Genomic DNA, 14,453 nt, shown 5'->3' on the forward strand with positions numbered 1-14,453 from the left:
CTGTTGTATCAGCCTCCGAATGCGTGACAAACCGTTGCAGCAGCCCGAGGGATTTAACAGCGAATGCACCTGGTATCTTTCATAATCCAGGGAAAACACCAATTCTTCTCATCACAGGAAAAACTCATCCTAAGCATCACAATGTAAGAAGTCTCTGGAAAGGCTGATTTGACCAAGTAAAAATGTGAGCCTCTAGCACCTCAAGAAACACCCTAAAAATGGTAAATAACGATGAGAAAGCCATGCAAAGGACCATCACGTGGCAGATAAAGAGGGACAGGGCTGGATTTGCCTCCTGACGGGAGCACCCTGTCCGGATGTTTTACTAGATGAAAAGGACACATTAAAGGACAGTGTGTCCACTACGGTGACAGTCCTTTTTTACAAAGCGTTTATACACCGTGTCGGGCCGAATAACACCCCCACCCCACCCCCGCAACGTCCGTGTTCTAATCCTGGAAGCTGTGAGTGTCAGGCTGCCTGGCCAGACAGAATCAACGGCCAAGGTTGTTCAAGGGCCGACCTCGTTGCTGAACGGAGACGAGACGGCCTTGCAGCCAGGCACCGGGCGCTGAGCAGCGGCAGCGCCAGGCAGAGGAGGGGGCAGCCATCAGGGTACAGGGGCTTCGAGGAGCTGGACAAGCCCAGGGAGCAGAGTCTCCCCAACACCTGGCAGCAACCTAGTCCAGGGAGGTCATTTACGATGCGCTGTTTTAAGCCACTGGGTTTGCGACAATTTGTTACAACAGCAGTAAAAAAACGAATATACACTCTCACACGTGTGTGCTCATTTATGTACAGAAGGAACTACAAGGAACACAAGGACGTGCCACAGTGGGTACCTGGGGGGGCACCTGGGGGGGGCGGGAGGCAGGGGGCTGGGAGCAGGAGTAGAAGGGAGATTCCCTCTTCACTGTATGTCATCTGTGCTTTTTACTGTCACACTCTGTATATGCATTAATCTGTTAAGTAATTAAAGACAATTTAAGGGGAAGAGATATTGTCTTTGTGATTCCTTTAAGGAAAATGGATTTTGAAATTAAAAGCTAAGTGTATTTATTTTCATACAATATTCATCTCAAAGAAACTGGCAATCCATGAAATAAAAATAGTTTACAAGAAAACTAAAAATAACAAAAACATAAGACATCCTATGATAAACCACAATGGAAAAGAATTTTTTTTTTGTCTTTTAGGGCCGCACCTGCAGCATATGGAGGTTCCCAGGCTAGGGGTCCACCCGGAGCTGTAGCCTCCAGCCTACGCCACAGCCACAGCAATGAGGGATCCGAGCCGCGTCTGCGACCTACACCACAGCCATGGCAACGCCAGATCTTTAACCCACTGAGCGAGGCCAGGGATTGAACCCGCTCCTCATGGTTCCTAGTCGGATTCGTTAACCACTGAGCTACAACAGGAACTCCAAAAAGAATATTTTAAAAAATGTATATATATTATAACGGAGTCACTTTGCTGTGCAGCAGAAATTAACACAACTGGAGTTCCCATCATGGCTCAGTGGTTAACGAATTCGACTAGGAACCATGAGGTTGTGGGTTCGGTCCCCGGCCTTGCTCAGTGGGTTAACGATTCGGCGTTGCTGTGAGCTGTGGTGCAGGTCGCAGACGCGGCTCGGATCCCACGTTGCTGTGGCTCTGGCATAGGCCAGAGCAGCTACAGCTCTGATTCAACCCCTAGCCTGGGAACCTTCATATGCCGCGGGAGCGGCCCTGGAAGGCAAAAAGACAAAAAAAAAAAAAGAAGGAAAGAAAGAAATTAACTCAACTTTGTAAATCAACTATACTTCAATAAAGAAGAAAGAAAACATAAGACAGCACTTCATACCCACTAGAAGGGCTAGATGCAAAAAGAGAATAACCCGTGTTGGTGAGGATGTGGGTAAGTGAGAACTCTGGTGCATCCTTGGTGGAAATGCAAAGTGGTGCACCTGCGATGGGAAATAGTTCAGCAATTCTTCCGGATATTAAACAGAGTGATTAACATGTGATCCAGAATTCCACTGCTGCATATATACTCAAGAAAAATGAAAATCTATGTCCAAATATTAACCCGCACACGAATGTTCCTGGAAGCACTGCTCGTAGGAGTCAAAGGTGGAAACAACACAAATGTCCATCAGTTGATGGACAAACAAAACATGGTCTGTCCGGCCGATGGAGTATTACTCAGCCACAGGCACATGCAACAACACGGAAACATGCCGACAAGTAGAAGAAGCCAAGGACAAAAGGCCCTGTACATGAAATGCCCAGAATAGGCAAATCCACAGACACAGAGAGTAGATGAGGGCTTGCCAGGAGTTGGGGGGGCGGTAATGGGGACCTGGGGCAGTGGTGCCAACTGCCACGGAGACGATGGAAGTGATGGAAGTGTTTTAACAGGTTAGGATGACGGGCGCACCGCTCAGCTAAAAAAAAAACAGGCACTGGACTTTATAGCATGTAAATTATATCACAATAAAGCTATTAAAACAGACAAATCTGTGGTGTCAGGGTCAGAACAGTGGTTACCCTTGGGAGGCGACGTGACTAGAAGGGGCCCAAGGGGACTTGCAGGATACAGGGAATGCTGTTTCTTGATCTTGGAGCAGGTTATGTGCACATGTTCCCTTCCTGAAAATTCGCCCACTTGTACTTATAATGCGTGCAGTTTTCTGGATGGATGTCATACTCCAACATTTTAAAATTGCAAGAAAAAAAGGGAGGCCCAGTTAGGAACGAGCAGAAGAGTATATTCAGGGAAAGACACAAAGAAAACAGCGATCAGATGAAGGGCAGCATCCGCACCTCCACCAACTCCGCTGCTGGATCCTTGACCACAGTTCCAGCTCCCCGGGGGCCCAGCCTTCCTGCTCTAGAGTTTTCCTGTTCTCAAGCTCACCCTTAACTGACTGTCACCACACATCGCCATCACGGGAAGCGCAGCGGAAGCGGGCTGAAACAATCTCCCGAATGAGGACAAAGCGTGGGGGCCGCGTACACTCCTCCACTGACCCCCTAGCAGGAGGACAAGACGACTTTGGTGTCGGCAGCTCCGGGGAGCCTCTTCTGGTCCCTGAAGCAGGTCTCCATCCCATTTCCCGGATGGTGGCTCTGTCCCAAATGAAGACCCCATGGGAAGGACTGCCAGCCCCAAACTAGTATGACCGGGTCCTGGCAACTCACAAGAGCTGCAGATAAAATACATCACACCAGGACAAGGAAACACAAAGAAACAACAGCAGAAGCAAAGAACGCTGCGGGCAATGGACATTATTTTAGCATTAAACCCGTCCATTCATGCGTAAGGAAACCCATATTCCAAAGCGCCGCCTTCAGCAAACACGGTGACGGAAGCCTGGCCTCGTGATGCCTGCAGGTCGGCAGCAGGGAAGCCTACCCGAGGGGGGCGGAAGCTCTGGCATTTTCCAAACTGAGTTCCACAAAACACCAGCAGCCCCAACACTAATGGGCATTCCACAGAAGGGGCTCCGTGAGCAAATCAACTGAGGAGACGCGGGGGGCGGTGAAGGGCAGGATGTCTGACCCGGGATCGCTCAGCGCCTGCCCCTGAAGCTGCAGGGTGTCCCCAGGGCCCCGGGGCCCCGCAGGAGGCTGTGCTGTGCGCAACCAGACCACCCCTCCCGCGGCTGCCCCAGGCCCCCACCTGAAGACCTTCAACTGAGCGACTGAATCCCTCTTAACCAGGGCTCCCGAATAAAAACGACCTGACCTCGCTGCCAGCAAGGCAGGATCTCAAGCGACGCTGCCAGTTTACAGCTCTCCCCCACCCCCACCTCCAAGAGACGCTGGCTTGAGCAAGCGGGGACCGGCCCCCGCGGAGTCCTCACCGTGGAAGAGCTGGACCCCTTCTGACAAAAGCCAGAAGCTATAACCTGCTTGACACCCAGGGCTTAAACTAAACCCCCGAGCCTCTCTAAAGCCGGTAACCTGCCCCCAAAGGCCTGGAACCAGCCAAGGAAGATTGCTCGGTGTCTCCCAGAGAAGCTTCTTCAAAACAAACTGACCCAGGGAATTCCCATCAGGGCTCAGCCGAAACGACTCTGACCATCACCCACGAGGACGCAGGCTCGATCCCCGAGCTTGCTCGGTGGGTTAAGGATCCAGCATGGCTGTGGCTGTGGTGTAGGCCAGAAGCTACAGCTCTGATATGACACTTTGACAGTAGCCTGGTAACCTCCATACGCCAGGGGTGTGGCCCTAAAAGGACAAAAAAACAAACGAACAAACAAAAAACGGACCCACATACAGGCCCTGGGACTCACTACTTATTTGCCCAGTTTGGAACTTAATAAAACATCCTTGCCGAGTTTCTTGAGGAGCCTCCAAACTTGACACTTGACGGGCAAATTTAACCGGCCTGACCTTTCTGAGAAACGCATCCCTCTGCCCTCGGGAAGCCTGTCCTGACCCAGCCAAGCGCACGCGTCCTGACAAAGCACCACCTTGGCTTTCCTTCTGGACGGACCCGACCGGAACACCCAGCACTTCCTCGGAAAGGGGACACCGCCCATCGTCGTGCAGAGGCGCGTTCCCACGGCTGCCTCCTGACAAAGGCCTGCTCCGAGGCCGGCCCTTGGCCGCCTCGGGGAACCCGGATCCTGGGACAGGCCGCCTCCCTCTGGGTAGAGCGGTCCCTGCGCCTGAACAGCTGCGGCAGGCAGTGGGGGTTAGGCGGCCGCTGCCTCCTTCTGGAGCCGGAGGGTTCGCCATGCTCCGGGCAGGGGTGCCTTCCGCATCAGTTCCCCATAAGACTCCTGGGCACCGGGAGCTTCCCTTAGAGAAAACATCTCACACGTGCTGTGACAGTTCGTTGCTAGAAGAACGAAGTGTGTCCCGTGTGGCTCCCCAGGGAGTGTGTACCCCATTTCCTCTAGACTTTGCTCTGAGCCCTTTTTCCTTTGCTGACTTTTCCCTGAATCCTCTCACTGCAGTAAATTGCAGCCATGAGTCAGAACACATCCTGAGTCCTGTGAGTCCTCCTAGCAAATCACGGAACCAGGGGTGGTGGTCCTGGGACCCGCCCCCCCCAATGCAATTGATGCTGTACTTCAGCCTCAAGGAGCCAAACAGCTCCGGCAGTACGACTGCATCACTGTGGACGCCAATAAAGGCACCAGCTATGCACCAAGCCCTGCGCCATGCACTGCAAAGATCAATAAACCCCGTGGCCCAGGAGACGGCTGTGGTGACTTGTTTCCTCCACGGCTCTCACCGAGACAGCAGGTCTGGGTATAAAACAAGGATGAAGGCAGGGGCGAGAGAGAGAAACACCCCCAGGAAAACACACTGAGGAGAAGTATCTTCCTATTGTCTCCAACAGGACCTGGCATGTTTTCGCAGGCCTTTAATGTTAAGTAAGAAAGCTGAAGATGAACACAAAGCTGGGAAGGGCACAGAGAAAAAAATCCCGCCCCACATTAGTGCGAAGAGAAGGCATCAACAAGCAACAAAACAAGCCCAGGGAGCGCCCGTCTGGGGTGCAGCGGGAAATGAATCCAACTAACATCCGCGAGGACTCGGTTCGACCCCTCACCTTGGGTAGGAGATCTGGCACTGCCATGAGCTGTGGTGTAGGTCGCAGACACGGCTCAGACCCTGAGTTGCTGTGGCTGTGGTGTAGGCCAGCAGCTGGAGCTCCAATTCGACCTCCAGCCTGGGAACTTCCATGTGCCGAGGGTGCAGCCCTAAAAAAAAAAAAAAAGAAACAAACAAAAAACAAGCCCAAGCAGTTCCGTCCAAGGTGCAGCAGAAATGAATCCAACTAAAATCCATGAGGACGAGGGTTCGATCCCTGACCTCACTCAAGTGGGTCGGGGATCTGGCATTGCCATGAGTTGTGGTGTAGGTCGAAGACGTGACTCAGATCTGGCATGGCTGTGGCTGTGGTGTAGGCTGGCAGCTGAAGCTCCAATTCGACCTCTAGCCTGGGAACCTCCATACGCTGTGGGTGCGGCCCTAAAAAAGAAAAAAACAAACAAGCCAAGGGAGTTCCCTGGTGGTCTAGTGGTTAGGGCTAGGTGCTTTCACTGCTGTGGCCGGGGTTCTACCCTGGTCTTGAGATCCCACACCAAGCTGCCGCATGTTGCAGCAACTGACTGAAGGACAAAGAAAAGTTCAAATAACACAGCTATGTGAAAAGGGCAGACAGAACAAGAAGGATAAGCAAGTCCATTCACAGTAATTAAGATTCTATTCACTTTTACCAAACCAAGACTTGTTTTAAGTGACATTTAAGCCTTATTTAAAGTGTGAAAGCTGCATTCAAGTTCACTTCCTGTGAAATTCAAAACTTGTTGCACTCGATTCCAAACATTTGTATTCAAGCACTGTTTCTAAAGAGTTTAATCAAGGTGGGTGACAAGCATCAGAACTATGGGGCTTCAGCAGTGGAAGATGAAGAGAAATGGGAGGTTAATTGCTGAGTACACCTCTCAACTAGACTCTAAATGGAAGAAGATTTGTTTCTAATTTCCACTCTCTTCGAGAGATTAAGTCATTCAAACCAAATTACTAAGTCAGGAACCTTCAATAAAGAAGGTTAATTACTTGGTGTAGTGAGGAAAATTGTGACTTGAATTACACATCATCATGAAAACATGAAAGGACGTAAAATTACCCATAAACTCATAAAAATGATCATTTCATACCGATATAAATACTGCGTTACTACGCTGTGCGTCAATTACACTTAAAAAAGGAGTTCCCACTGTAGCTCAGCAGGTTACGAACCCCACTAGTAACCATGAGGATGCAGGTTAAATCCCTGGCCCTGCTCAGTGGGTTAGGGTTCCGGCTGCAGACGCGACTCAGATCCCACGTCGCTGTGGCTGCGTTGGAGGCCAGCAGCTGCAGCTCCAATTTGACTCCTAGCCTGGGAACTTTCATATGCTGCAGGTTTGACTCTAAAAAAAAAAAAAGTTATACTTTAAAAAAACTCATAATATTTTAAAATTTAAATTGCACCCTTTAGCCCAGTAAGTCGATGGCTAGGAATGTATGCCACTGAGAAACATGAAGAATTACTCAAAGATCTATGCTCAAAACATTTTTGGAGCTCCCGCTGTGGCACAATGGGTTAAAAACCCAAATGCAGGAGTTCCCGTCATGGCGCAGTGGTTAACGAATCCGACTAGGAACCATGAGGTCGAGGGTTCGGTCCCTGCCCTTGCTCAGTGGGTTAAGGATCCAGCGTTGCCGTGAGCTGTGGTGTAGGTTGCAGACGCGGCTCGGATCCGGCGTTGCTGTGGCTCTGGCGTAGGCTGGTGGCTACAGCTCTGATTCAACCCCTAGCCTGGGAATCTCCATATGCCGCCGGAGCGGCCCAAGAAATAGCAACAACAACAACAACAAAAAAGACAAAAGACAAAAAACCCAAATGCAGCAGCTTGGGTAGCTGAGGAAGAGGCATCCGTCCCACACCCAGCCCGGCGAAGTGGGTTAAAGGATCCGGCATTGCCCCAGCTACAGCTGGGATTCAATTCCCAGCCCAGGAACTTCCATATGCCGCATTAAAAAAAAAAAAATCTCATTGGAGCATCATCCTAACAAGTTACAGACAACATATTTAATATAATCACATCCAGTTTCAGAACAAATACATATTCACACACACACACACACACACACACACACACACACACACACACACGATATGCACAGGAAATGTGTGCAAGCACCTCTAAGAAAATGTTATCCAGGACTGATTCTGCCAAGTAAGTAAGGGTCCTGAGACTAATGTGAGACTAACTTAGAACCTTTCACTGTCTGAACTTATCACAAAGCCAGTCTCACTTTTACTTACTTTTGTTTTCTTTAAAAAGAAAAAGTTGGAGTTCCCATTGCGGCTCAGCGGGCGAAGAAGCCCACATCATGTCCATGAGGGTGCAGGTTCAATCCCTGGCCTCCAGCCACTCAGCGTGTTGAGGATCTGGCATTGCCACAAGCTGTGGTGTCGGTCGCAGATGTGGCTCGAATCCTGCGTTGCTGTGGCTGTAGCATGGGCCTCAGGTGCAGCTCCAATTTGACCCCTAGCCTAGGAACTTCATATGCTGCAGGTGTGGCTTTAAAAAGAAAAGGAAAGTTGCTAGTTGATGCATCTATTTATAGAAACAAAGGTGATAAGCACGCTTGGAAGGAAAGGATGGAATAAGATTTTTAAGGTATCTTGCAACTTTTTCTTTCTTTTTCTTTTTCTTTTTTTTTTTTTTGCTTTTTTTTGGGCCACACCTGCAGCATATGGAAGTTCCAGGCAAGGAGTTGAATCAGAGCTACAGCTGCTGGCCCACACCACAGCCACAGCAACACGGAATCCAAGCCACACCTGTGACCTGCACCACAGCTCACAGCAATGCTAGCTCCTTGGCCCACTAGGCAAGGCCAGGGATTGAACCCATGTCCTCATGGATACTAGTTGGATTCATTTCCACTGCACCACAATGGGGACTCCAAGTATCTTGCAATTCTGACTCTATAAAAATAATGCCATTTAGGGAGTTCCCACCATGGTGCAGCAGAAATGAATCTGACCAGGAACCATGAGATTTCGAGTTCGATCCCTGGCCTCTCTCATAGGGTTAAGGATCCAGCGTTGCTGTGAGCTGTGGTGCAGGTTGCAGACGTGGCTCAGATCTGGCGTTGCTGTGGCTATGATGTAGGCCAGCAGCTACAGCTCTGATTCAACCCCTAGCCTGGGAACCTCCATATGCCGCAGGTGTGGCCCTAAAAAGACAAAAGGAACAAAAACTGACATTTATGAGGGACAGAAAGCTTACACCCCACTGCAATTATGACAGATAATTTTTAAAATTCTCTCTATTACTGCCTTTAGAACATATAGGGCTTTTTCCTTTATATAGATATTTTTTGAATAATTCATTTAAAAGTTCAGACAGGAAATAAATTGATACTCCCACTAGATTTAGGAAAGGGTAAATTTTTTCAAAGTAGGGATGTGACTGATGCTTGTCACCCTTTCCTCTTCTACGTTCCCGCCTCCACCTCCTGGGATAGCAAATCATAAGCTCGTTCACCTCGGACCAGACACTAGGCTCCAAGGTGCACACAGATTATCTCCCTCTTACTATGTGTCTTTGTTACTCCTCCGCAGGGGTGAGATCTCTGTTCTCCCCTCTCAAACCTGGGGGACACGGCAGGTCATGCCACGTCTGCGGCTGGAGCAGATAAGGTGATGCTGCTTCCACCTCCAACTCCTAGGATGCTCATTCTCAGAACACAATGCCATGTTGTGAGGGTTGTGAGCCTCGTGTCCTGGCTGACGGCCCACGCTGAGGTCCCGGTGCACAGCCAGCCAGACACGTGAGGGGGGACACCTGTGAGATGACCCCTGCTCCAGCCACCACGGAACTGCAACCGCAAGAGACTCCAAACCTGCCTGGCTGGGTCCAGGCAACTCACAGAACCACGAGAGGGAATAATGGTTGTTTTTTAGGCCATGAAGTTGGGGCGATTTGTTACGCAGCAACAGAAAACCAGACAGATGAAGAAAACCTGCATAAGAGAAGAAAGGTCAGTAACCTGCCAGAGGAAGCTGTCTGCTGGCTCCAAAGCCCAGGCTCTCAACAACGACAGCCGTCACCCCTTGCTCACTGCTCCGCAGATGACACAGAACAAAGAGGAGGAGGCCAGGCATAACCCACAGAATGACCAACACACCCCCAAACACTTGGGCACCGCCTAGAAAACGGGTAAGAAAATACATCTAGAAAACCCGGAAATAAAGACCAGTATGACAACCTCGTACTCCCAGCCCCACTCAGTGGCCTCAAGCTATGAGCCAGCTTCACCCTTACACACTCTGCCTGTTCAATCTACGTCCTTGGCTGTCTCTGTGACTTCCTGTTCTAGAATGGTTTCTCCACTGTTTTTTGTTTCTTCTTTTTGCCATTTCTAGAGCCGCTCCCTCGGCATATGGAGGTTCCCAGGCTAGGGGTCTAATCAGAGCTATAGTCTCCGGCCTACGCCAGGGCCACAGCAACGCGGGATCCAAGCCACGTCTGCAACCTACACCACAGCTCACGGCAACGCCGGATCCCTAACCCACTGGGCAAGCCAGGGATCGAACCCGCAACCTCATGGTTCCCAGTCAGATTCGTTAACCACTGAGCCACGACGGGAACTCCTGGTTTCTCCATTGTTAACTACTGTTAAGGACTTAATTAATGATCAGGACTGAAACCTGAAAAAATGCTCAACATCACTGATCATTAGAGACATGCAAATCAAAACTACCATGAGGTACCACCTCACACCTGTCAGAATGGCCATCATTCACAAACAACAAATGCTGGAGAGGGTGTGGAGACAAGCGAACCAACCCTCCCGCACTGTTGGTGGGAATGTAAACTGGTACAACAACTATGGAAAACAGTGTGGCGGCATCTCAGAAAACTAAATATAGAACTACCACATGACCCAGCACTCCCACTCTTGGGCATAGACCTGGACAAAACTTTCACTGGAAAAGATACATGCACCTGTATGTTCACTGCAGTTCAATTCACAACAGCCAAGACATGGAAACAATCTAAATGTCCACTGACAGATGAATGGATTAGGAAAATGTGCTATACAGACACAATGGAATACTACTCAGCCATAAAAAAGAACAAAATAATGCCATTTGCAGCAACATGGATGGAACTAGAGACTCTCAGACTAAGTGAAGTAAGTCAGAAAGAGAAAGAAATACCACATGCTATCACATATCTGGAATCTAATATACGGCACAAATGAACTTTTCCACAGAAAAGAAACTCATAGACTTGGAGAACAGACTTGTGGTTGCCAAGGGGGAGGGAGTGGCAGGGACGGGGAGTCTGGGGTTAATGGATGCAAACTATTGCCTTTGGAATGGATTAGCAACGAGATCCTGCTGTGTAGCACAGGGAACTATATCCAGTCACTTGTGATGGAACATGATGGAGGATAATTTGAGAAAAAGAATATATATATGTTAAAAATATATATATGCAGACAAAGCAAACTGGTTAAGATCAGCTGACTCTAGGAAGAGGGGCATGAAGTTTGGTCTAAGAGGCAAAAATGAATAAACAGAATGACCAATTGATCAAAACTAGCTTCAACAAGACTGTGACAGGCTGACATCAGGCACTCTAGATGGGACAGAGTGACAGGAACACAATTTCACCTCTGACAAAAACTATTACGCTAAAGCTAGCAATGAAGACACAATCAGACAAATCCAAATTGAGGGACATTCTGCAAAACACATGTTTTGCGTTGATTCTTGAAAAACGTTGTCATCAAAGACACAGAAGGCGAGACACTGTACCCAGTTAAAGGAGACCAAAGAGATAAGACAACAATACACAATTTGTGATTTCTGACTGGGATCCTGGAGTCAGATAATGGGGAGTTCCCATGGTGGAGGAGTGGGTTAAGGACCCAACTGCAGTGGTTAGGGTCACAGCTGCAGCTCAGATTCAATCCCTGGCCCAGAAACTTCCACATCATGCCTTGGGTGCAGCCATTTTAAAAACAAACAAACAGGGAGTTCCTGGTCGTGGCTCAGTGGTTAATGAATCCAACTAGGAACCATGAGGTTGTGGGTTCGATTCCTGGCCGTGCTCAGTGGGTTAAGGATCTGGCGTTGCCTTGAGCTGGGGTGTAGGTCACAGACGTGGCTCAGATCCCACGTTGCTGTGGCTCTGGTGTAGGCCGGGCGGCTACAGCTCTGATTGGACCCCTAGCCTGGGAACCTCCATATGCTGTGGGAGCGGCCCAAGAAATGGCAAAAAAAAATAAAAATAATTTAAAAATAAAACAATAAAAACAAACAAAGAAAAACACCTATAATGGGGAGTTTCCCTATGGCACAGTGGGTTGAGGATCCAGCATTGTCACTGCTGCAGCTCAGGCCACAGCTGTGGTGTGGGTTCAGTCCCTGGCGCAAGAATTTCCACATGCTGTGGGCATGGCCAGAACAAACCATATTTCCCTATAAAGGATATTATTGTAATAACTGGGAAAATCTGAGACAAAGACTGCACATTATACAACAGTAGTTCTTCAACACCTCATTTGTACTGATAAAAAAAATTTTCACAGATTGAGATACAAAGAAGTCATTCTGGTTTATACATGAGTTAACTTGAATGCTGGCCTGTTCCTTTTTTTTTTTAAACCTTGAAATGTAACCCTGCCTTGTTTAACGTTCTTCGTTCTGACAAGATATAAAACTGTGCTGAAAACCCTGTTTCTCCCGAGCGGTTGTGCAGAGTAATCTGGGAAATGGGCTTCCAGGCCAGTCCTCAGTTTGGCTCACACAAAACTCTTTTCTAGGAGTTCCCGTCGTGGCGCAGTGGTTAACGAATCCGACTAGGAACCATGAGGTTGCGGGTTCGGTCCCTGCCCTTGCTCAGTGGGTTAACGATCCGGCATTGCCATGAGCTGTGGTGTAGGTTGCAGACTTGGCTCGGATCCTGCATTGCTGTGGCCCTGGGGTAGGCCAGAGAGTACAGCTCCGATTAGACCTCTAGCCTGGGAACCTCCATATGCCATGGGAGCGGCCCAAGAGATAGCAAAAAAAAACAAAACTCTTTTCTATTCTTTCTTATTAACTGCTTATTGATTATTTTCATTGACGGTACTGTGATTATGTAGGAGAAAGTTCTTGTTCTTTGCAGATACTTACTGAATTACTAGCGGTGAAACATAATGATGTCTACAACTTGAAAGCAAAAATAAATACATAATTTAGAGCGAAAGAGAAGACGCCAGAGCAAAGGGGAAAGAGCACACAAACGTAAGGCAAAACAGTGCATCTAGGTGACGTGTGTATGAGCATTCAGTGTACTCTTCTTGCTAAAGTGTACTAAACTTTACCGTAGACCAGAAATTTTTCAAAATAAACAGTTGGGAAGGGAAAAAGGCATACAGTAAAAAATATGTGTATATTAGTCCGCACTAAGTAAAAATGTAAAGCCTTTTGTAGACCTTGTATTCTAACTACTGTTGGGTGCATTAATTAAAAAAAAATGTAAACAATACCCAACAAAAGAAAATAGGAATGTTTTGGAAAGGACGAATGAGATGAATTCATTGTTTTAAACACCTTTGTAAAAGATCATATACAAATAACCCAACTGACAATCAGGATACAATGTAAATTTAACACTGTAACTATACCTAACAAAATCTACTCTTTTCACAGCAAAAGAGGTCGGAATTTTTCTGCACTTCTGGCTCACAAGCATAATGACACATCTGACGGTAAAGCAAGAAAAAAAAAAAAGAAAGAAAAGAAAAAAAGAGTAAGCCCATTCCAGTTGATTACACCTTGATTGTCCATAATCCACAAACTGAAGAGCAGTGACATGCTTGCCCCTTACGTGTTCAAGGATGGACCACCCCATTTCCCAACTTCCCAGCATCACCCTTTCATTTCGCTCAAAGGTAGTTTCATACTTTCTCTGAGGCAGTTCCGATAAAAACACGACTGCCCGTTCCAAAAGGAATAATAACATAAAAAATACACAGCCCAGCTGTCCTCTCAATTGTCCACTACACCGATGTCCAGAAAAGGCAGAAAACCACCCTGTAACCGCTCACCACACTACGGCCCAACGTTCAGCAAGAGACCTCAGGTCAAGCCTGCGTTTAACAAACAAGTGTTTTCACTCAACTCCCAAAACTTCGCACAACAAGCCTCAGCCGGACTCGAGGCGCCGCTCTGAGAGCCCCCCCGGCCGAAGCCAGCCCCCGCCCCGCGGGCCGCCCCCGGGGGCGCGGGTGCGACACCCCAGGGAGGCGCGGCGCCCCCCCTCGGCGCCTGCCCCCGCCCGCCGCAGACAGACGACGCCCCCCGCCGCCCCTCGCCCTCCCGTCCCGCCCTCCCCGGCGCCACTCAACTCTTCATCCTGGATGCGGAGGCTGGCGACTACCCCTCGCGGATATTGGGCGGAGAAGAAGGGCACAGAAAGGGCGGCCCCTGGCTCCCACTTCTTGGAGGCGGGGTCCCGAACTAGGACCTCCGCGGTGGTCCCACCATGGAGAGCGTTAGGATCCGGCCGCCATGTTGTATCCCTGTCACCCTAGCAACCGTCCGGTCCCGGACGCCCCGAGGCCGCCGCCGCCTGCGCCTGCGCCAAACGCCCTGTTGGCGTCCACCGGCGGTACGTGAACGCGTGCGCACTGCGGCCCGCCTCCTTGCTTTAGTTGCTAAGCAACCCCTCTCGCCGCTTTAGAGCGTGGGACACCTTCACCCAGGTCGCTATCCCCAGCGGTGCTGAGAATTTAGCGATTTAGGACCTGAGGCCTGGACCGCAGCGCTGAGCGTTAACTGGGCTGGGAATACACTAAATGATTGTCGGTTGATACCTGTCCTTTGCAGTCTCGTCCTAAAACTAATTAGTCTGGTACAGAGAGTTACATTTGTAAGTTTTTAATTCA

At 49.1% G+C, this 14,453-nt stretch overlaps 1 protein-coding gene across 12 annotated transcripts in view; it reads right to left on the minus strand.

The window, feature by feature from the left end:
• The window catches only part of MOK (MOK protein kinase), a 54,214-nt gene extending 40,117 nt beyond the window's left edge, over nt 1–14,097 (minus strand). For 8 of the 12 annotated variants that reach the window (XM_084970253.1, XM_084970245.1, XM_084970244.1 and 5 more), the window contains exon 1: nt 13,914–14,097. Coding sequence is in view for 5 of the 12 variants with exons in the window: in XM_084970245.1 (XP_084826371.1) it covers nt 13,914–13,920 (7 nt within the window). In the remaining 7 variants the exon portion in view is untranslated. The remainder of the gene's footprint in view (nt 1–13,913) is intronic. The other 4 variants (XM_084970247.1, XM_084970246.1, XM_084970252.1 and 1 more) reach the window with 1 other exon arrangement.
• Nucleotides 14,098–14,453: the final 356 nt, after the last annotated feature.

This window comes from Sus scrofa, chromosome 7, assembly GCF_054392235.1.
Source record: "Sus scrofa isolate SSC_HxYL_T2T_F1_AM1 chromosome 7, Sscrofa_HxYL_maternal_Yorkshire_Landrace_v2.0, whole genome shotgun sequence".
NCBI lineage: Eukaryota > Metazoa > Chordata > Mammalia > Artiodactyla > Suidae > Sus > Sus scrofa.